This window comes from Phyllobates terribilis, unplaced genomic scaffold (assembly GCF_046119375.1).
Source record: "Phyllobates terribilis strain yellow unplaced genomic scaffold, ASM4611937v1 Scaffold_4__5_contigs__length_816908805, whole genome shotgun sequence".
NCBI classification, from domain to species: domain Eukaryota; kingdom Metazoa; phylum Chordata; class Amphibia; order Anura; family Dendrobatidae; genus Phyllobates; species Phyllobates terribilis.
Window position 1 is genome coordinate 124812623 of NW_027362764.1, and position 22783 is coordinate 124835405.

Consider the following 22783-nt stretch of genomic DNA (forward strand, 5'->3'; position numbering starts at 1 on the left):
TAATCAGCTGATGGTCACGCGACCATCACCTGACCGCTGGCGTCATCGGTCACGACGTGATGATTATCTGATTATATGACGTCACCGCAGGTCCTGCCAGTACACCGCGGGCTGCCTAGGAGAGAGGATCGCTGCCGGGAGGAGACCGGGGGCCGCCGGAGAGGTGAGTATAAGGGTTTTTTTTTTTTTTTTTTGTATAGATGCACCATTTGAAAGCAGAACTCTCCTCATAAGTTGGTCACACAATATAAATCCATGCCAGTTGCATGGATTTATATTGTGTGACCAACTTATATTGTCAACCCCTTTTCCAAATGTATTTGAGTGATGCTCAAAATCGCTTGAAAAAACGCATGCATAAATATATGTAAATCCGCATGCTTTTTTTCTGCCAGGAAGAGGAAAAATGCTCAGGAAATTTCTGCTTCAAATCTGCATTGTGGGCACATACCCTAAAAAAAAAAAGAAAAAGAAAAAAAAAAGGTTCATTTTGGCCCTATGTGTAGTTAAGTTGACATCCCTGGTGTAGAGGGATCATCTTTATTCTCATTTACACATGGAAACACAAGAAGCAATGGGATGAAACTGAAAGGGAGCAGATACGGATTAGATATTAGAAAAAACTTTTTGACAGTGAGGGTGATCAATGAGTGGAACAGGCGGCCACGAGAGGTTGAGTTCCCCTTCAATGGAAGTCTTCAAACAGAGGCTGGACAGACATCTGTCTGAGATGGTTTAGTGACTCCTGCATTGAGCAGGGGGTTGGACACGAGGACCCTGGAGGTCCCTTCCAACTCTTAACATTCTATGAATATGATTTTTGAAAGTTCATGCACATGTTACAGAAGTGCGATTATACCAAATCTGCTATATGTGAATATGCTTCTATTTCTGTGATTTTTATATGTAAACAATCCTTAGTGGGTATCTACACTTTGATTCTCCCTTGCAATCTGATACTCTGGCGATGAGCGACTGTCCAAGTTTTAATTTAAATTTATTGGGGAAATAACAGACTAACATAGCAAGATAGAGTTCTATCAAAGATGCTCCAGATATATTTCATGGGGTTCTTATTAGAAAACGAGACTAGTAGAGTGCTGACAGATCTTCTTTATAGTGACTGTCCACATGTGTGCTCAAAAAGATACGCAAGTTGCTGGTTTTTGTGGAGCTTTACATGCTCTTTATTTTCTCCAGTCTGATATCCTTGGTTGCATTTTGTATTGGCTCCATTAGGACAAAGTTGTGATCTGTGACTACAGCTTGGCTACATTGCATACAGGGAGTCTGAGGTAGTCTGAAACACGCCCCCTGCCTTTTTATTGGCCCAGGCTGCTGCACGCCCTCTTCTTGCAACTCTGCCTCCTCCGATTGGCTGATGTGTATGAATTCACATCCAACACAGGCTCAGCAGAGAGTTGATACAACGAGGGCTAATTTCTATAATACCAAGAGCACAATAATTATATAATTATAGAGTACAAATTACTAAACTACTAGTGAGAGAGCGAGATGATTATCAGGCACCTGTTCATATACTGTGGAAAATAAGTCACCAATGGTTGTTTTCACGTCCATGTGTTTCACTAACATAAACTGATGTCTGTTTACTAAGCTTCTCCTAGCAAGTAGTCAGTGAAAATCGGCCAGCAAGAGGCGGCCATCTTGGATTCACTTGCTCTTAAATGGATGAGTTGTTTGTAAGACTGGCCAGGGTAGACTTGTCTATTTTTTTTGTAGACCATCATTGAGCAGCAATAAAAAATGTAAAAAAACAACAACTCAAAAACGTACATGTGAATAGTCCCACTGAATATTTAAAATGTCCACGTGCATAAAGCCTTGAGTCGGGAAGTTTGCTGGGAGGGAAACGCTCACCCCTGTAGATAATCAGCAGAGGTGTCTGATGAATTCTGACCCCTGTGATCAGACGTTGATTGCAGCATCTGGTGACCCAATATTCATGTTTTGTTGCTGAATTGAGACTGATATCCATCAGCCGAGCGATCAGATCTCTCAGGCTTGACAGCTCCTCGGATCCATGTAGAGACGCCAGTAAGTTTGCAGCTGCCCCTGATGATTTCTACTGATGTTTTTTTTTTCCTCACCTGGCCGCTAGTTAACTCCAGCCTGTTCTTTCCTGAGTTTTCTTTAGTCTATATGATGCTTGGGGTCCTTGTAGCTTTGTGTCTAGTCATAATTTTACCAGGTTTTGCTCTTTATTAAAAACTTTTCCCCTGTATGGCTTACTTAGGTTGCAGTCACTTATCCGTGTGAATGTTATCATCTTCTAGAAACAGACCATGTTTTTCCTCAGGTGCATCCATTTCTCAGATGCATCTAGTTGCATCCATTTTTATGAACTTTTATTAAGGCTGTGTGCCCACGATGCATTTTTTTAAGCGTTTCTGCAGCGGCAGAAACACTTATGCTTGGTAGAAGTCCTGCCATTGTCCCCAATGATAATCCACTTGTGCTGTGCACATGCTGCGGAAATTTCCGCTGAGGGTTATCATTGCGGGAAAAAACTTAGCGCTAACAATTATTTTGTGGAAGTGCTGCGTTTTCGCCGCCGTTGACTTGCATTGGAACGCATGGAATCCGCATCACTGGATCTGTACATGCGAAATCCATGCGTTTCAATGTGTGGATGGTACCCGGGTGTGGAGGAGAGGAGACTCTCATCCAGACTCGGGTACCATAAAACCTGTAAAAAAAAAAAAAAAAAAAAAAAAAAAAAAAACAGAATAAAATTAAAAAATATACTTACCTTCTGATGGCCCCCGGTCTCCTTGTCTTCCCTTGCCGGTAGATCGCGGTGGACTGAAGGACCTGCGCTGACATCATAGTCATGTGACGGCAGGTCCTTCAGTGTAGTGCACCGCGAGCTGCTGGCAAGCCAGGACGGAGCGAATAAAGACTCCGGAGGCCATCAGAAGGTAAGTATAGATTTATTTTTTACCATTCTTTACGGTCACACTATATATGCCGGTTGCATGGATTTATATAGTGTGACCAAGTTGTCAAGCACTTTCCAAGTGATGCTAAAATCTCTTGGAAAGCGCTTGACAACCCTCATGCGGAAATGCATGTGAAGAACGCTTCACATCTGCATGTCCCTGGCAGGAAAAACCCATGTACAATCTGCAGGGAGATGCAGAAATGCTTAGGAAAAAATCAGGAGCATTTCTGCATCGTGGGCACATAGCCTTATCCATTGACTCTTCGCAATGAATCCGTTAAACACAGAGGAAACGTGGATGGAAATCTGAAGTAGACAGTCTGTCTTCCCTTTTCCTTCCATCTTTTACTGATCCATGTAGACTTTAATGGCCGAGTGTAATCTGCAAATCAGATGAGTAGGACAGGCTCTGAGTCTCACGGAGCAGAGACACAGATCTGTTTTTAAATCCAATGGCTCAATGAAACTCTAAGGGTCCGTGTGCTGTCCTAGATGAAACGGATGTGTGAATGCAGCCTTAAAGCAAACTTCCAACTTAAGACTAAATACTGACTACATTTCTCATGACCATAACTTGTGCCTTCCACTTGCCTCCAGAACCCTACTCTGTTCAGATCAATGGTCCATTCGTCCTGCTTATAAGATGGCAACCACAGCGGTACATCTAAACCAGGTTTGCACAACTCCAGTCCTCAAGAGCCACCAACAGGTCATGTTTTCAGGATTTCCTTAGCTTTGCACAAGATGTTGGAATCATCACTTGTGCAGGTGGTTAAATTATCACCTGGGCAATACTATGCAATATCCTGAACGTGCACTGTCGGTGGCCCTTGAGGACTGGAGTTGTGCACCCCTGATCTAAACCATGTCTCTCCTGATTCCTATCCACAGCACATAAAAAGCCTTAGACTTACCATGCCTCACCTTCTATGTGCCCACGAAGCAGAAATGCTCCGAATTTTTTCTGCATCTCCCTGGCAGGAAAAAACGCATGCAGATTTTACATGTGTTTCTCCCGCCAGGTAGAAGCATTTGTCAAGCGTTTTTGCATGCATTTCTACATGCGGGTTATCAAGCGCTTTTCCAAGCGATTTTGGGATCACTTGGAAAAGTGCTTGACAACTTGGTCACACTATATAAATCCATGCAACCGGCATGGATTTATATAGTGTGACCAAGTAATAGTTAAAAAAAAGAATAAAAATGGTAAAAAATAAAAAAAAATATACATTATACTCACCTTCTGATGGCCTCCGGTCTCCTGTACGGTGCATCCTTGCTCCCCGGTGGCTTGCGGTGATGTAAAAGGACCTTCCATGATGTCATTTAGTCATGTGACAGGTCACGCGACCGCCGACGTCAGCAGTCGCGTGACCTGTCACATGGCTAAATGACGTCATGGAAGGTCCTTTTACACCACTGCCAGCCACCGGGGAGCAAGGATGCACCGTACAGGAGACCGGAGGCCATCATAAGGTAAGTATAATGTATATTTTTTATTTTAAATTCTCTTTTTTTTTTTTTTTTTAACAGGTACTATGGTACCCGGGTTGGATGAGAGTCTCCTCTTCTCCAGACCCGGGTACCATCCGCACATTGAATCTCTTAATATCCGCATGTGCACATGTAGTCATGCGGATATTAAGCAATTCAATGCAAGTCAATGGCGGCAATTACGCCGTGTTTCCGCAGAATTAATGGACATGCTGCGTATTTTTCCGCAATGATAATCCGCAGCGGAAATTTCCGCAGCATGTGCATAGCACATGCAGATTATCATTGGGGGCCATGGGGCACGTATTACCAAGCGGTTTTTAAGCGTTTTCGCTGCAAAATGCTTGAAAAACGCATAATGGGCACTCAGCCTTAAGACTTTGCGTCATTGCACTCTTCTTGTTTTCTGGTGGCCTTCTTGGAAGTACGAGGAGCGGATTGGCAATCAGAGGGCACAGGTATGGTGACTATAGAAATATATATGCATTTTTAGTCCCAAGGTGGAGGGTCGCTTAAAGTGTTATTCCCAACATTGAAAATGTACGATTGTGGGGGACCATTGATCAGAAAATGGTCACTTTTCATATGGATGTTCATGTTGGGAATAAGGCAACATTCACACGTTCAGTATTTTATATCAGTATTTGTAAACCAAAACCAGGAGTTGAACAGAGGAAAAGTATAATAGAAACATGTCACCACTTCTGTATTTATCACCCACTCCTGGTTTAGGCTTACAAATACTGAATGTGTGAACGTGACCAAACACTTTTAATGATTTCGGAACCATTTTGATTTTCCTCTATAATGGTTTAGGTCAGTACTTCTGGGGGAGAGCTCAGCCCAATATACTGCCCCATTGGACTACTGTAACTCTGTACTGAGTGTACGGCTTCTAGTGACTACTCGGTACCGCCTGCAGATGGTTATCTGGTTTGGCTACTATTCGTCTTTGTTCAAGGCTCCTTTGTGGTCCTGACATTGACTTACAGGTGACGCTTACGGAGTGTACAGCAATAAAGATTCCTCCATTTATAAAGTTATGTGACAATTTTTCATGTAAGTGTTGCAGAAATTTGCACCCCCCACCCCCACCCCAGGATTACATGGTGTGAATTTTTTTGCAACAAGTGTTTTTTTTTTTTTTTTTTTTATAGCACTTGTGTGTCTTGTACATTCTGTGCCTTTACATGTAAATTTGCCCTAAATCTTTTTTTTTTTTTTTTCCTCCCTTAATCTGTAAAGTTCAGCCCCTTTTACATGCTGATGTTGTTCTTGTTTCTAAGCAGACAAACAGAACTAAACAGCAGAGCCGAGCGATGCCTAACCACAGCGCCGGCCCCAGTGAGTAGCTGCAGTGTCATCTCACATTGTGGTCACCAATCGCAGCGCTGGCAGAGGTGTTAGCTGCTTTTGTCTTCATAGTGACTTGTGTGGCTGGAACTTAAAGGGGACACCATATTGTAGTGATAATTAGCTTAGAAGTGGAGCATGCCATATAAGTTTTGACCTATCACTATTTACATGCATTTTGAAGGAGTTAGGGGTCCTGGTTTTTCCACCACTAACTTGGGTTGAGATTTGGGGAGTTCTCAGGGCAACACCTTGAATTCACAGGGTGCGTTATCATGCTGAAAAAGGTCACGACTATTAGCTCTGTGAACTGTCTATAGCCACACAGTCTACACAGCAAGCTGTAATAATCGGTGTGTTCTTACACCTTTCTATCATGGCCGGCATTACCTATTTGTCAGTTGTGCACCAGTAGTTCTTCTGTGGAATCTGACCAGCGAGGGCAAGCCCTTACTCCTCAAATGCATCATAAACTCTGGCTGTCCATGACCTTGCCGTCATCCTCCTTGCAGTCGTCGTCCTTGCCACACCAGTGTTAAGTGTTCTGCCTCAGTCCACTAGCCGTCACAATTGGGACCTTGTCAGAATTGTACAGATCCTTACATTTGCTGCTTTCGTTACGTCAGTTTCAAGAACTGACTGTTCGTGTGCCGCCCGTATGTCCCATCCCTCAGCAGGTGCCTTTGTAGTGAGAGAGCGCCACTGACAGGCTATGACACCATTGTTATGACTTCACCTATCAGCCTATAGCTCTCAATCTCGGTTTTCTGTAGTAATTTGCTCCTTATTAGTGGCTTTAGTAATTTTTACCTTTATTCTCTATACGTTTTGTGCAACTTTTTAAGTTGTCTTCATGCTTTGTTTGTTCCTCCCCCCACCTCAACAACTCAACTCATACAGACATTTTTAGATAAATATCACGTTTTTCTGATGCATCTGTAGTAAGGTTTATGGAGTATTCATTTTGGCGCTCAAGATTTGCAAAATAAGGTTAAATTAAAAAAAAAAAAACATTTTTAATTTTGCGCCAAATTCACGAACTTTGCGCTATTTTGAACCATTTGGCATAAAAAAACAGTGTATAACACAGGACCAAAAAAGAAAAGTGACTTCAATAATTACTATTTCAGTCGGTCCTTAATGTCGGACTGGGACGTTCTTCTATCCGCCCTAAATCTGGGTGATTCTTAGTAGGTCTCGGTTGTCTCAACAATTCTGTATGAGGCCAATATATCAGCGTCCCCTTCCTGTCCTGATTGTGTGGTACAATGTGTAGGTAAAACACAATGGCCAACTGTGCAGGTTGTTTAGCTCACTTAAAAACTTAAAACACTATGGAGTGGTGTCACTAATGTAAGTTCCCTGCCCCAGTATTGTACTCACCAGCTGCCGTCTTCTGCTGTTCTCAGCGCCACTCCGGTTGCCTTCTGCAGGTTGTGACCTGCCGTATTGCTCCAGTGTTTTCTGGGGAATCAGGAAGTCACTGCTCATTGTAAGTCTGAGAGCCAGAATGGGGCTAGATCGAGACTCTCGTAGACTGACACTGAAAGCTTGTGACCATTACCACTGACTTCTAATCAGTCAGGCTCTGCGATCTGGGAAGAGCTGAAGATATATCTCTATATATAGATAGAGATATATCTATCTATCTATCTATCATATAACAGGGGATACGTGTCTGTCTGAAGCCTTTATAGACTGCGCATGCGTGAAGCGCAGTCTGTCTCCAGACAGAAGACCGCATCCAGCTGTTACAGGTAAGAGGAGTGTATGGCGCCGGAGATTGCGGAATGCGTAGCCACTGAACGCATACCGCGATCTCCGGCGCCAAACTTAGATACTTACCTACCTGACCAGGAGGAGCGTTGCCGCAGCGCCTCTCTTCGCCGGAGACCGGGGCAGGAGTGAGGCGTCGGATCAGCGCATGCGCATAGCGCTATCCGGCGCCATTTTACTGAAGACACATTTGCAGCGTATCTTCGGCAAAATGGCACCGGAAAGCGCGGTTCTTCAGCGCCGCACTACTCCCCCGGACTCCAGCAGAACAGGACACCGCAGCGCTGGAGCACAAAAGACAGGCGAGTATAACTGTTTATTTTTTTGTATGTGTGTACAGTGTGAAAGGGGTGAGGGGTGCCACGCATACCGGGATTGGGGGGGCTGGAGGGGTGCCACGCATACTGGGATTGGGGGGGGCTGAGACAGGAGGGGGGCAGCACATACCCGCATGGGAGACCATATACCAATAAAAATGCTCGCCACCCGGGCGTAGAACCGGGTTCAATAGCTAGAGTGCATATATGTGTGTATAGTGCTGGCCAAAAGTATTGGCACCCCTGCAATTCTATCAGATAATACTCAGTTTCTTCCTGAAAGTGATTGCAATCACAAATTCTTTGGTATTATTCTCTTCAATGAAAAAAACACAAAAAGAATTGTCCTAAAGCCAAATTGGATATAATTCCACACCAAACCTAAAAAAGGGGGTGGACAAAAGTATTGGCACCCTTTGAAAAATCATGTGATGCTTCTCTAATTCGTGTAATTAACAGCACCTGTAACTTACCTGTGGCACCTAACAGGTGTTGGCAATAACTAAATCACACTTGCAGCCAGTTAACATGGATTAAAGTTGACTCAACCTCTGTCCTGTGTCCTTGTGTGTACCACATTGAGCATGGAGAAAAGAAAGAAGACCAAAGAACTGTCTGAGGACTTGAGAAACCAAATTGTGAGGAAGCATGAGCAATCTCAAGGCTACAAGTCCATCTCCAAAGACCTGAATGTTCCTGTGTCTTCCATGCGCAGTGTCATCAAGAAGTTTAAAGCCCATGGCACTGTGGCTAACCTCCCTAGATGTGGACGGAAAAGAAAAATTGACGAGAGATTTCAACGCAAATTGTGCGGATGGTGGATAAAGAACCTCGACTAACATCCAAACAAGTTCAAGCTGCCCTGCAGTCCGAGGGTACGAAAGTGTCAACCCGTACTATCCGTCGGCGTCTGAATGAAAAGGGACTGTATGGTAGGATACCCAGGAAGACCCCACTTCTTACCCCGAGACATAAAAAAGCCAGGCTGGAGTTTGCCAAAACTTACCTGAGAAAGCCTAAAACGATTTGGAAGAATGTTCTCTGGTCAGATGAGACAAAAGTAGAGCTTTTTGGGAAAAAGCATCAACATAGTGTACAGGAAAAAAAAAAAGGCATTCAAAGAAAAGAACACTGTCCCTACAGTCAAACATGGCGGAGGTTCCCTGATGTTTTGGGGTTGCTTTGCTGCCTCTGGCACTGGACTGCTTGACCGTGTGCATGGCATTATGAAGTCTGAAGACTACCAACAAATTTTGCTTCATAATGTAGGGCCCAGTGTGAGAAAGCTGGGTCTCCCTCAGAGGTCATGGGTCTTCCAGCAGGACAATGACCCAAAACACACTTCTAAAAGCACTATAAAATGGTTTGAGAGAAAGCACTGGAGACTTCTAAGGTGGCCAGCAATGAGTCCAGACCTGAATCCCATAGAACACCTGTGGAGAGATCTCAAAATGGCAGTTTGGAGAAGGCACCCTTCAAATATCAGGGACCTGGAGCAGTTTGCCAAAGAAGAATGGTCTACAATTCCAGCAGAGCATTGTAAGAAATTCATTGAGGGTTACCGGAAGCGGTTGTACACCGTTATTTTGGTTAAAGGTTGTGCAACCGAGTATTAGGCTGAGGGTGCCAATACTTTTGTCCGGCCCTTTTTTGGAGTTTTGTGTGAAATGATCAATGATTTGATTTTTTGCTTCATTCTCTTGTGTTTTTTCCTTGCAAGCAAATTAAATGAAGATAATAATACCAAAGAATATGTGATTGCAATCATTTTCAGGAAGAAACTGAGTATTATCTGACAGAATTGCAGGGGTGCCAATACTTTTGGCCAGCTATGTATGTATATGTATACACAGACCAAAAGTTTGGACACACCTTCTCATTTAATGATTTTTCTGTATTTTCTTGACTATGAAAATTGTACATTCACACTGAAGGCATCAAAACTATGAATTAACACATGTGGAATTATATACTTAACAAAAAAGTGTGAAACAACTGAAAATATGTCTTATATTCTAGGTTCTTCAAAGTAGCCACCTTTTGCTTTGATGACTGCTTTGCACACTCTTGGCATTCTCTTGATGAGCTTCAAGAGGTAGTCACCGGAAATGGTCTTCCAACAATCTTGAAGGAGTTCCCAGATGCTTAGCACTTGTTGGCCCTTTTGCCTTCACTCTGTGGTCCAGCTCACCCCAAACCATCTCGATTGGGTTCAGGTCTGGTGACTGTGGAGGCCAGGTCATCTGGCGTAGCACCCCATCACTCTCCTTCTTGGTCAAATAGCCCTTACACAGCCTGGAGGTGTGTTTGGTTTCATTGTCCTGTTGAAAAATAAATGATGGTCCAACTAAACGCAAACCGGATGGAATAGCATGCCACTGCAAGATGCTGTGGTAGCCATGCTGGTTCAGTATGCCTTCAATTTTGAATAAATCCCCAACAGTGTCACCAGCAAAGCACCCCCACACCATCACACCTCCTCCTCCATGCTTCACGATGGGAACCAGGCATGTAGAGTCCATCCGTTCACATTTTCTGCGTCGCACAAAGACACAATGGTTGGAACCAAAGATCTCAAATTTGGACTCATCAGACCAAAGCACAGATTTCCACTGGTCTAATGTCCATTCCTTGTGTTCTTTAGTCCAAACAAGTCTCTTTTGCTTGTTGCCTGTCCTTAGCAGTGGTTTCCTATCAGCTATTTTACCATGAAGGCCTGCTGCACAAAGTCTCCTCTTAACAGTTGTTGTAGAGATGTGTCTGCTGCTAGAACTCTGTGTGGCATTGACCTGGTCTCTAATCTGAGCTGCTGTTAACCTGCGATTTCTGAGGCTGGTGACTCAGATAAATTTATCCTCAGAAGCAGAGGTGACTCTTGGTCTTCCTGTCCTGGGGCGTTCCTCATGTGAGCCAGTTTCTTTGTAGTGCTTGATGGTTTTTGCAACTGCACTTGGGGACACTTTCAAAGTTTTCCCAATTTTTCGGACAGACTGACCTTCATTTCTTAAAGTAATGATGGCCACTCGTTTTTCTTTACTTAGCTGCTTTTTTCTTGCCATAATACAAATTCTAACAGTCTATTCAGTAGGACTATCAGCTGTGTATCCACCAGACTTCTGCACAACACAACTGATGGTCCCAACCCCATTTATAAGGCAAGAAATCCCACTTACTAAACCTGACAGGGCACACCTGTGAGGTGAAAACCATTTCCGGTGACTACCTCTTGAAGCTCATCAAGAGAATGCCAAGAGTGTTCAAAGCAGTCATCAAAGCAAAAGGTGGCTACTTTGAAGAACCTAGAATATAAGACATATTTTCAGTTGTTTCACACTTTTTTGTTAAGTATATAATTCCACATGTGTTAATTCATAGTTTTGATGCCTTCAGTGTGAATGTACAATTTTCATAGTCATGAAAATACAGAAAAATCTTTCAATGAGAAGGTGTGTCCAAACTTTTGGTCTGTACTGTGTATATGTGTATATATATGTGTATGTATGTATGTATATATGTATGTATGTATGTGTATGTATATATATATTATGTGTGTGTGTGTGTGTGTATATATGTATATATATATATATATATATATATATATATATATTGTGTGTGTATATATATATTGTGTGTGTATATATATATTGTGTGTGTATATATATATTGTGTGTGTGTATATATATATATATATATATATATATATATATATATATATATATATATTATGTGTGTGTATATATATATATATATATATGTGTGTGTGTATATATATATGTGTGTGTGTGTGTACGAGGGGCGATCCAAAAGTAATGATAATCAATACTAAACACAATGAATATAGTAAAAAAAAAAAATTTATTTTTCTACATAGTCTCCTAACAAGTCTATACATTTAGTCCATCTCTTTTCTAAACTTAGAATTTTTTTTGAAGGGAATTCTTGATCTTGACCCTCAAAAAAAAATCCCCAACAGCTGTTATCACGTCGCTATTGTCGTCAAATTTCTTGCCCCGGAGGTGTTCCTTGAGCCGATGAAAGAGAAAGAAGTCACTGGGGGCTAGATCTGGCGAATAGGGGGGGGGGGTGTTCCACCAGTTCAAAGCCCGCTTCTTGAATGGTAGCCATGGCAACTGCAGCTTTGTGAGCCGGCGCGTTATCTTGGTGAAACAGCACTCTAGCCCGCAGTTTGCCGCGCCTTTTCTCCTTGATAGCCTCCCGCAATCTTCTTATTTGTTCTGCGTAGTAGGAGCCCGTAATAGTGGCTCCCTTCTCCAAATAGTCCACCATAATAATTCCTTCAGCGTCCCAAAAAACGGACGCCATAACCTTCCCTGCTGAGCTTGACACTTTGAATTTCTTCGGTGTCAGTTCGTTGGCTCGTTTCCATGTCATCGATTGTTGTTTCATTTCGGGATCAAAGTGGTGGATCCAGGTCTCGTCCATGGTCAAAAAACGTGACAAAAAATTCTCCTTGTCTGCTTGGAACTTTTCGCGATTTGCTATTGAAATGTCAACTCGTTTCTTCTTTTGCTCGTCTGTTAACATTTTTGGCACCCAACGCGCCGAGACCTTTCTCATATGCAATTCTTTTGCAAGGATTCTTTGAATACTGCCATATGAGATCCCTGTGACCTCCGCTACATGCCTGATAGTCACTCTTCGATCGGCCAATACAACTTCTTCAACTTTTTTCACGTTTTCTTCATTGAGGGACGTGGATGGGCGTCCTTCACGATGTTCATCTTCCGTCGATGTTCTTCCCAGCTTAAATTCCTTGGCCCAGCGTGCAACTGTGGAATATGGAGGAGAAGAGTCCCCCAATGTTTCCACCAAGTCGCTGTGTATGTCTTTGGTAGTCATTTTTTTCAAGCAGAGGTATTTGATGACAGCTCTGAGCTTGTTTTTTTCCATTTTGATGTTCACTCCTCGGCAGTTCCTATTCAAATGAATGTAGCTCCCTGGAATCGTGGCCTATTTAAGTGATTTTTTTTCCTGGACTAGTGGGTACCTAAGAGAGAAGAAAACATTTTATTTTAATTTCTGTGTGCAATAGAAATAACCGATTATCATTACTTTTGGATCGCCCCTCGTATATACTATACATTATTATTATTTTTTTGAGGGGGAGTGACGTTCAGGTATGTGTTTTTCTGAGGTTTTTTTTCTTTTGTTTCATTTGTAGTCTTTAAACCTAAATGTCCAATTCTATAGACAACAAGAAACGTTGTTGGAAAACATTGCAAAACCTTTGATAGTCCATAACCTATTTGTGCATCTTGGTGTACATGAACATCCAGTGATGTCTGGATTTGCATCTTTAGGCTCCTGCTGATGGGCTTGTAGGGAGCCAGCCATCATTACCACAGCAATGGTAGTTGTGATGGCAGAGGGCCAAGGCTCTGTTCACACCTGCATCAGAGGTCTATATTGTGCCCAGAGCCTTGTCCCTTGCAGACATTGTGGACTCGGTAACATCTCTGCTTGTAATCTGACTTACATGTTAATATTCCAAGTTATCAAACGTGTCTAAATTCAGAATGCGCACCACTTTTTTAAGATAAATATGTAGTGATTTCAATAACATAGACTTATGTGAACCCGCCCCCCCCCCCCCCCGATAATTCCAATTACAAGGAGCCAGGAAACGGCGCTCTTTATTTCATTTAGCCACCTAGTTCATTGATATCATTTTGTCACCACTTGGGGGCGCCGAGTAGTTCACTGCATTCAGTATTTAGTTCATTGTATGCAGTAAGCTCTGAAACTCCCCCTAGTGGTGGCAGATTTATTATTTAAACCTTTCACAAGGGATTTAGAGCTACAGTGCCGGCAAAAAAAATCTTTACAAGTTCAATGAAACCACAAAATCTTAATATTCAAGTGGATTCAAGTGTTTTATTGTGGATATTTTATTACTATTAGTATTTTGTCTTGTCACCCTTACATTTTATCACCATCTGCAGTCGTTTTGGCATGGATTCATCAAGGCTGGCTAGGTATGTGGAGTCCATGTATACCCACAGTGTCTTCAGCACCTCCTTTAGATTGTTGATGTTGCTGGGTTGTGTTTCTTGAACCTTGTTTTTCATTAAATTCCAGGCATTTTCTATGGGGTTAAGGTCAGGGGAATTACCTGGCCACTCTAAAATGTTAATGTTATTGTCACTGAGAAACTTTCTCACGCCCTTGGCTTTGTGGACAGGGGCTCCATCATGCATAAAGTAATCACACTGATGTATGACCCCAAAAGTAAGCATGTGTTCTTCCAAAACAGTAATATAATTGCTTGCTTTCATAGTTACATTCTTGGGAAGGAAGTACAAACCTGCCCTGCCCATGCTTCCACTGAATGCACCCCACACCATCACACTGTCAGGGTGTTTAACAGCCTTAACTGTATATTTTGGGTCATACCGTGACACTGTACTCGGACGACGCACAACCTTTGAGCCTCCCCTGACCAGCCTGAAAGTGCTCTCATCACTAAACATCACTTTCTTCCACTCTTCAGATGTCCAATCTTGGTATTTCTTACAAAAGGCAAGCCTTTTCTTCTTCATTGCTGCTGTGAGCAGGGGCTTCTTTGCGGCACAGCAACTTGGTAGACCCAGGTCCTTCTGCAGGCGGTGACGAATTGTCCTAGTTGCGATGTTCTGGAGGAGCATAGGGTACTTGTTTTTTAGTTCAACGGCAGTTATAGAAGGATGTGACATCACTTCACGCTTCAGAAGCTTATCAGTCCTTGGTGAAGTCTTCTTAGGTGCGCCAGAGCCTGACTTCCTCTGCGGTACCATCCCAGGAGGCAATGATGCCGCCGACCGCTTCAGTTGATAAATTGCTTCTCTGGACACTCCCAGATCTCTAGCTACAGCAATCACTGAATCCCCCTTCTCGAGCAGAGTCGAGGCACGGGATTTCTCTTCCATTTTAAGCTTCTTTCGACCCATTGTGGGAGATAATAAAAAACTGAGGGAGATAATAAAAGACTGCCTAATAGCAAAACTGGCAGAGCTGCACATAACAACCAATCAGAGTGCAGCTTTCGCTTTACCAGAGAAGCGAAAACTGAGCGTTAATTGGTTGATATTTGCAACAAAGCCAGCTTTAATATTAGACAGTTTTTTATTATCTGCCCCGTTGTGTACACTTTTAAAAAGTGAAATTATGATGTGGATTTTATATGTAAAGTTTTTTTTTGCTGCGCAAGTGTAAAGATTTTTTTTGCCGGCACTGTAGTCTTAGAAAAATAAAACTTGTAACACTAAATTTAATCTGCAGAAAATTTTGCACATAGTGATGTTTCGAGCTGGGCTTTTGCTTTTATTGCGTAGTTGGCTTGTTTTACTTTACTTGACTAGCGCCATCGTATTCCACAGAGCTTTGCAGGCATTATCATTCTTAGATTTTTTTTTGGGTGTTTTCTCTATTTTCTGGGTTTATGAATGTGTTCGGAGGTTAGTAAATACGTGCTGCACTCATCGAATGCTTTTCGAATCTTTGATGCAAAGAAATAAACGTGATTCATCCATGACTTGCTGATTCATGCTTGTGTTTACTGGTGGTCGTATGGATCACTGAATCCTAAGACTGGGAAATACTAGTAATGTCTCTGACTTTCACATCTTAGTCGTGCAGAATAATCATGCACCTGTTTCATTGGTGTCGTATTCTTTTTCTAGGCCTCGGAGTAGAGGAAAGGCTGCTTTGGAGGATGAAGATAGCATGGATGGACTGGAGGCAGCAGAACCGGAAAACTCTGCCGACACAGGTTAGTTGTTGCAAATTGTAGCGGCTTTAATAATCCATTCTGCCTGTCCGTTTTCCTATTATCAGATACCTGTAACGTTCCATATAATTTGTTTGGAGCGCACAGTCCTTTTCTAGACCAGGGTAAACAGTATCATCTAGAGATGCGCAGATCAGGCTAGATTCAAATTTACCTGTATGCTTTTTTTTTACTCTATAAATTCGATGTGTGGAGAAGTTATTCTCCATGAATTTAATGCTCCTCTCCAGATTCAAGATCATAAGGAACGTAATATGTAAAAAAAACAAAACCAAAACGCCTCACCCTTCACCTCTCAGCCCTTCCGCATCACCCGTCTGGTCTTTGCCGCATCTTTAGATCGCTGCTGCCCTTGGTGAAGTCCTCCGGCCTCTCATGCTGGACTGGGACTTTCCTCATCAAGCAGAGTTCTGGCCCAGTGTGAGACAGTGTAGGTGACTCGAAGAGACTGGAGAGGTGAAACTAGTGTGGTGGTTTTTTTTTTTGTTTTTTTTTTTATGGCCTTTTACGCTTGGAAAAATGCTGGCCATCTTGCAGCATCCATGTGGAAAATGCGCATCTTGCAGAGCTCCCATTTCAATAACGTTTCAGCTCTGTCAATTAGCCTTTTTGAAGAGCTCGTTGCCAGAGCTGAAATGTTGTGTGCATGGGCTTGGAATAAATACAATTTTTCACTTTTTTTGGAAGTAGAGTCCTGCCATTCTTCATTGTTTGTGTGCATTTAATATTACATTGGTCTGGACCCTCTTTTTTATTTTAAATATATTATGTTTATTTTAATAGCGATGTGATGTGTGTAGACTGCTATGATGGTATTCTTCTGTCACTGTCATTTCTGCTATCAGGACTGCTAGGTATTCAAAATACCCTTTGGTAGATGAAGAGGGTGGTTCTGTATGAAGCCCCTCTCATGGTTTGACTTCGTGTTTTTCTTACAATCATAATAGTCTTATGACAATGAATAAGACTGACAATATAGCTTTGCTTATGACAAAAAATACACTCCACTGTGTCTGGAATTGTCAAGGCTTTGTGACTTGTGAGTTTTTGTAGCTTGTGCGGGTGAAGTACGTGGTCTTATTGAGCTTCACATGTCCAAGCCACGCGGCTGAAAGATGATCATAAAGTGTCAGCAGTATAAAGAAAATGACCTGTTTTAAATCAGATTTTTGTGTTAAAGAGAACCTGATGGCCGGTAATGTGGCTGAAGTCGGTGTTCACAAGCGTTTGTGGGGTTTAGAATTAAAGGAGGAGAGTGTAAGGGCAAATGGTCTGTCACACCCCCCCCGGTAGGCTGAGCAGCAGTGGTCCGCTCGTAGTGCACACCATTTGGACTAATCCTGGTCATAATATATAGAGACCAAGCTTTAGCCACACGGTGCGGTTTCCTGAAATAACCATTAAAAGAGAAATGTAGCCTTGTAATTAGTCAATAGGTGTCAATCCTGCTGTCAAATTCCTTTTTATATATTTTTTTTTTTTATTCTTGTCAATTTCCTCCGTATCACAATCTTTTTATATTCCAATTTTCACACTGGCCACTGGGGCATTTTTCTTTACTCTTCTTGTTTTGAGAGAATCCACATGTATATTAGCACCAATGAACAGAATCTGACCCTATCTTTTGTACTGAAGCATCTCATGAGCATGTGCAAAGCTCATTGCGAGTCTTAAAAAGCCCCAAGTGGCCGATGCGAAAATTGCAAGATTGCTAATTTTATTTTATAAAGTTCATGACAGGGAGAAAAACAAAAACGTGTAACTAAAAAGCCTGATTTACACTATAGGTCATTATCTGACGACCCATTCCCTTTTTAAGCTGGTGTCTGATCACACTCACAGGCTAAGCTGATCTGACGTGAGCAGTCGTGGACGCACAGGAGTGATTCAGAGCTGTTGATCTGCAGTAAAATTAGTTTTTCCTGAGCGACTCTTACATCGTTTTATTGGTTATGGTCGGTTCTGTGAGACCCCCTGATCATAGTTACATAGTTTATAAGGCCGAAAAAAGACAAGCGTCCATCCAGTTCAGCCTATTTCTTGTGCAGTGCAGCTATTCCGCTATTCCTATACCATGCGGTATAGGCCAATTTACATCATTGAGGAAAAATTCACTTCCCGACTCCAATCTGGCAGTCAGATTAAATCTCTGGATTAATTAACTAAGCATAAGATGTAATTTTATTGTTCTCAAGAAAGGTGTCCAGGCCTCTCTTGAACTCTTTAAGTGAGTTGGACATCACCACTTCCTCTCCCAGAGAGTTCCAGAGTCTCACGGCTCTGACCGTAAAGAATCCCCTTCTATGCTGGTGCAGGAACCTCCTTTCCTCCAGACGCATAGTGTGCCCCCTCGTCTTTGTCACCATCCTTCGTATAAACAGGTCATGGGAGAGATCTCTGTACTGCCCCCTGATGTATTTATACATGTTTATGAGGTCTCCCCTAAGCCTTCTCTTTTCCAATGTAAATAGGCCTAATTTTGACAACCTCTCTGGGTATTATAGTCCCTCCATTCCCTTTATTACCTTAGTCGCCCTCCTTTGTACCCTCTCTAGCTCCAATATGTCTTTCCTGAGCACCGGAGCCCAGAACTGTGCACAATATTCTAAGTGCGGCCTTACCAGCGCTTTATACAGAGGAAGAACAATGTTCTCATCATATGCCCCTATTCCTCTTCTGATGCATGCCATGACTCTATTTGCCTTCGCAGCTGCTGCCTGACACTGGGCACTCCAATTTAATTTGCTATTAACCAAGACGCCCAGGTCCTTCTCCATGTCAGATTTCCTCAACGGTTTCCCATTTAATATGTATGGGTGACTGCTGTTTTTCTTTCCCATGTGCATGACCTTACATTTATCGGCATTGAACCCCATTTGCCATTTTTTAGCCCAACTCCCCAATTTATCTAAATCCTCCTGTAGCTGTGCCCTATCCTCATCTGTATTAACTACTTTACAAAGTTTAGTATCATCTGCAAATATTGCTATTTTACTATGCAACCCTTCCACTAGATCATTAATAAATATATTAAATAATATAGGGCCCAAGATAGACCCTTGAGGCACCCCGCTAGTAACCCTGACACACCCTGAGCTTACTCCATTGATAACCACCCTCTGCTTTCTATCACTCAGCCAGCTATTTACCCACTTGCACACATTATCCCCCAGACCAAGCATTCTCATTTTATATACCAACCTTTTGTGTGGCACGGTATCAAACGCTTTGGAGAAGTCAAGGTATACAACATCCACTGACTCTCCCCGGTCCAGCTGTGAGCTCACCTCCTCGTAGAAGGCCATCAGGTTTGTTTGGCAGGAGCGATCCCTCATGAATCCATGTTGATATGGAGTTAGACAGTTATTATCATTAAGATATTCTACAATAGCATCTCTAAGAAATCCTTCAAACAATTTACCCACAACAGACGTTAAGCTGACTGGTCTATAGTTCCCAGGGTCACTTTTAGACCCCTTTTTGAATATTGGTACCACATTTGCTTGGCGCCAGTCTAGTGGGACAGTCCCTGTCCATAAAGAGTGCTTGAATATAAGATACAGCGGCCTGTCTATCACATTACTTAATTCTTTTAGTACCCGGGGGTGTATGTCATCTGGGCCTGGTGACTTGTCTATTTTGATATTATTTAGGCGTTTCTGAATTTCCCCCTGGGTTAGGTGGGTGATATTTAGCGGAGGGTTTACTTTATCACTCTGCATTTCCTCCGATAAATTGTTTTCTTTTGTGAAAACAGTGGAGAAGAAGCTATTGAGTAGGTTTGCTTTACCCTCATCGCCCTCTATGATTTTACCCAGGTTATTTTTCAATGGCCCAACGCCATCAGTTTTAATCCTTTTACTGTTTATATAGTTAAAGAACAGTTTGGGATTCGTTTTACTTTCCTTGGCAATTAGTCTCTCTGTCTCCTCTTTTGCTATTCTTATTTGTTTCTTACAGATTGTTTTTTTCCCTATAAGATATTAGCGCTTCCTCACTGCCTTCTTGTTTAAGTTTACCGAAAGCCCTTTTTTTGTTTTTCAAAAAAATGTGATCCCTACGACACACACAAGTCCTGTCACTTCGCTGTCCTTGGAGAGATCTCGGGGGTAACGGGAAGCAAACAACCTCTAATCTAGCTCTGGGTTTCACCACAATGGCAAAATTTCACCTCTGAAAACCGGTCTTCCATTAGCACACAGAAATGACAGAACGTTGCGTCACTTTGTACATATGATGCCCATATGTTCTACCAGACCGTCTTATACCGATAAAGGATCAGATGAGGTACCATCAGCCGCCAAGTCCCATTCACACCAGTGCTGGACTCATAGGTTATTGGGATACCATATTAGACTGTTTTCAGACTTTTTTCTATTTAGTCTTTGCAGTAATATATTTTGCATTAGCGATGAATAATCCCTAATGGCTTTCTGCTTTCCATACTGTTAATCCGCAAATCTTCCTTCCATGTTTTCTAGATATTAAAGAACAGTCTGTGGAGGAGCATGTCCACACTGAGGTGACGGACGCTGCGCAACCAACACCCGTCCTTCAGTGCTCTCCATCCGAAGAGTCCGAGCCCACCACCGTGTCTGTGGGAGTGGAAGCCAAAAGCAGGTCTGTGTGTACTGTGCTGCCTGGTGCTGAGTCAGGGTGGGGGGGGAGGGCGTCTGTGGACGTGACGAGGATGCTGGGAGGAGCGGTGATGAGTTGTGAAGCACTAGCAGCTGCCAAACTCAATCTTGGATGTCTTAATTAGTGCAAGATGGGGCCAGAGGCTGATGCATCCCACGCGCCCCTCTTTGGTTAACATTTGTATGAGGGGTTTTTGTAGATTGAATCCTGTAAAGCTGTTTTTGTGCGTTCCCCAGACAGGTTTCCTTCATATGCAGATTGTCTTCTTACTATTGTGTGCCGTGATTGTCCCTGAATGAAGGTGGGAGTTTCTCTCTCGAGATTATCTGGTTGACCTGATAACCTAGTGAACCCGCTTGATGAGCAAAGCTGCTTTGGAAATGTGTGTGTTCATAGTATATAGTGATAGCTGGAGGGGCAGGCGGTGTCCTGCTATAGGATTGGATTTGTACTTCGTACATGAAATTTTACGGTTTAGGTAAAGGGTATAGTGCCCTTGTACATGCATTCCTGCTACCTGTTTTGGGCCCACTTCCTGCTGCGCTCTTACAGTGGGCGTGTAAGGGTTACTTTCTTCTGCTCACACAAAACCTTGGAGGTGGCTATTCGCTTCCCTGTAGTTTCATAATAATTTTATTCTTGCATAAAGGGTTTTTTTCCCCTATGGGTCCAACTTAGTGGAATCTACACCAGTCCTGATAATGGGGGTCCTAATCTCCCCTGTGTGAATGAAGTGGTAGCATGCATGCTTGAAGACCACTCTGTTCACCTCTGTGGTATCCATGGCCTTTCCACCATTCCAGTAGCGGTGGTCGCACATGCTCACTTCCTCTGGGTCACAGCAGTCCCGTTCGGACCCACACTGAGCATTAATGTATCACAATTTCTGTAGGAAAACCCCTTTAACAGCACAAATCATTTTTTTTCTAATCAAACTTAAAAGGGTTGTGCCGAGTTCATTACTTATCCCCCATTTATAGCACAGAGCTCAACTACCTCTAGTAGTCCCATAGTCCAAGTATAAAGCAGAGTGTGGTCGACCTCCGCTCCATTCAGAGCCCTGTTCTCTGGATTGGTGGTAGTCGCAGAAGTTTGACCTCTAGCAATCAGTGTTGTTCCCTATCCAATCGAAAGGGGATGACTTATTAGCTTGGTCCAACCCTTTAGTAGCAGGTGACATTTCAAGAAATAACTCCTGGGAAGCACTGGATGAAGTATCCTTCAAAAGAATCAAGGGTCTAGGTGGTCCGATGTGCGCAGTTACGTGACCGAATAACTAGGTCCAGGCTACACAGCAACATTAGTGTCCTATACCCAAATGAAAGCATTCTGAGACAGGACAAGATGACTCTCGAGTTCCTCAGAGCCCCCCTGCTCGTTCTCCCTGGCCCCCTAACAGCCTCAGTATATAAAATGTAATCCCAATAATCCATGATACACAGTTGGTCTTGGCCACCATTGTCTTCTCTAGGGCTGCGAGGATTGGGAGTATTAATGTGTATATTTGGCAAGGAGAGGTTCACAAGAGTTTAGACTGATGCTGGAGAACCGAATAATGAAGCATCAGTCGTCTGGAAGAATCACCAGTGGATGATCACAGTGGAAAACTTGTTTTTTTTGGAGATTCCTTTCAACACATTCATACTCTGCAGTAAAAGGGATTGTCCATCACTTTAAAACCTGCCTCATCTGTCCTAACAGCTGCAGACAATCATCTCACTGCCGGTCATGTGAGTCTGTCTCTTCACTATTTTCTTGCATTGATTTTCCGTCCATTGCGACCCTCTTTCGGGCTCTAGATTCAGACATGTCATCACCCTCTCAGGAGGAAAGTGCATGATGAGTGGGTGACCATCCATTTGAATCCAGAGCCCAGAAGACTGGCCGATCACACAGAAAAAAATATGTTGTATGGGAGAGCCAAGCATTTACTAAACCAGACATGTCTGCGCTGGTACTGGTTCTCTTTAAGAGGTTACTCCCGAGTGGACTGTGATGCATTGACCTATGGCCATTGCCTTGCAGTTTTTGTATCTTCATACAATACTATTAGCCCCTAGTACCTGCATGATAAATACATATAATAATTGACCATTGTGCTTTGTATGACCATGTGAGTGTGTAAGTGGACGAATACAGTGTGACAGTCACACAGCGGGGTGGTTGTCCCTGTGAGGCCTCATTCAGATGTCGGGGTTTTGTATTCACGTTCGAGAAAAACAAATCGAGGATCATCAGTGATTTTCATCAGTTTTATCCGAGTTTAATCAGTTTGGTCGGATTTTCATCAGTTTTTCTCATGTGAGGAAAAAAAAAAAATTCTCCACCTTCTCTGAACAGTTTGAGAAATAGACCGCATTCGGATGCTACTTGGATCGAATACTGACATGTCTCTGCGATTCTGCGGGGATGACTCGTTTGCTAAAAATCTGGACTTGTGAACTCATGGGTACG

At 42.8% G+C, this 22783-nt stretch overlaps 1 protein-coding gene across 8 annotated transcripts in view; it reads left to right on the forward strand.

The window, feature by feature from the left end:
• The window catches only part of KMT2C (lysine methyltransferase 2C), a 205969-nt gene that overhangs the window by 37041 nt on the left and 146145 nt on the right, over positions 1-22783 (forward strand). For all 8 annotated transcript variants that reach the window (XM_073677706.1, XM_073677708.1, XM_073677707.1 and 5 more), the window contains exons 2-3: positions 15585-15673; positions 20173-20311. In XM_073677706.1, the coding sequence (XP_073533807.1) occupies positions 15585-15673; positions 20173-20311 (228 nt within the window). The remainder of the gene's footprint in view (positions 1-15584; positions 15674-20172; positions 20312-22783) is intronic.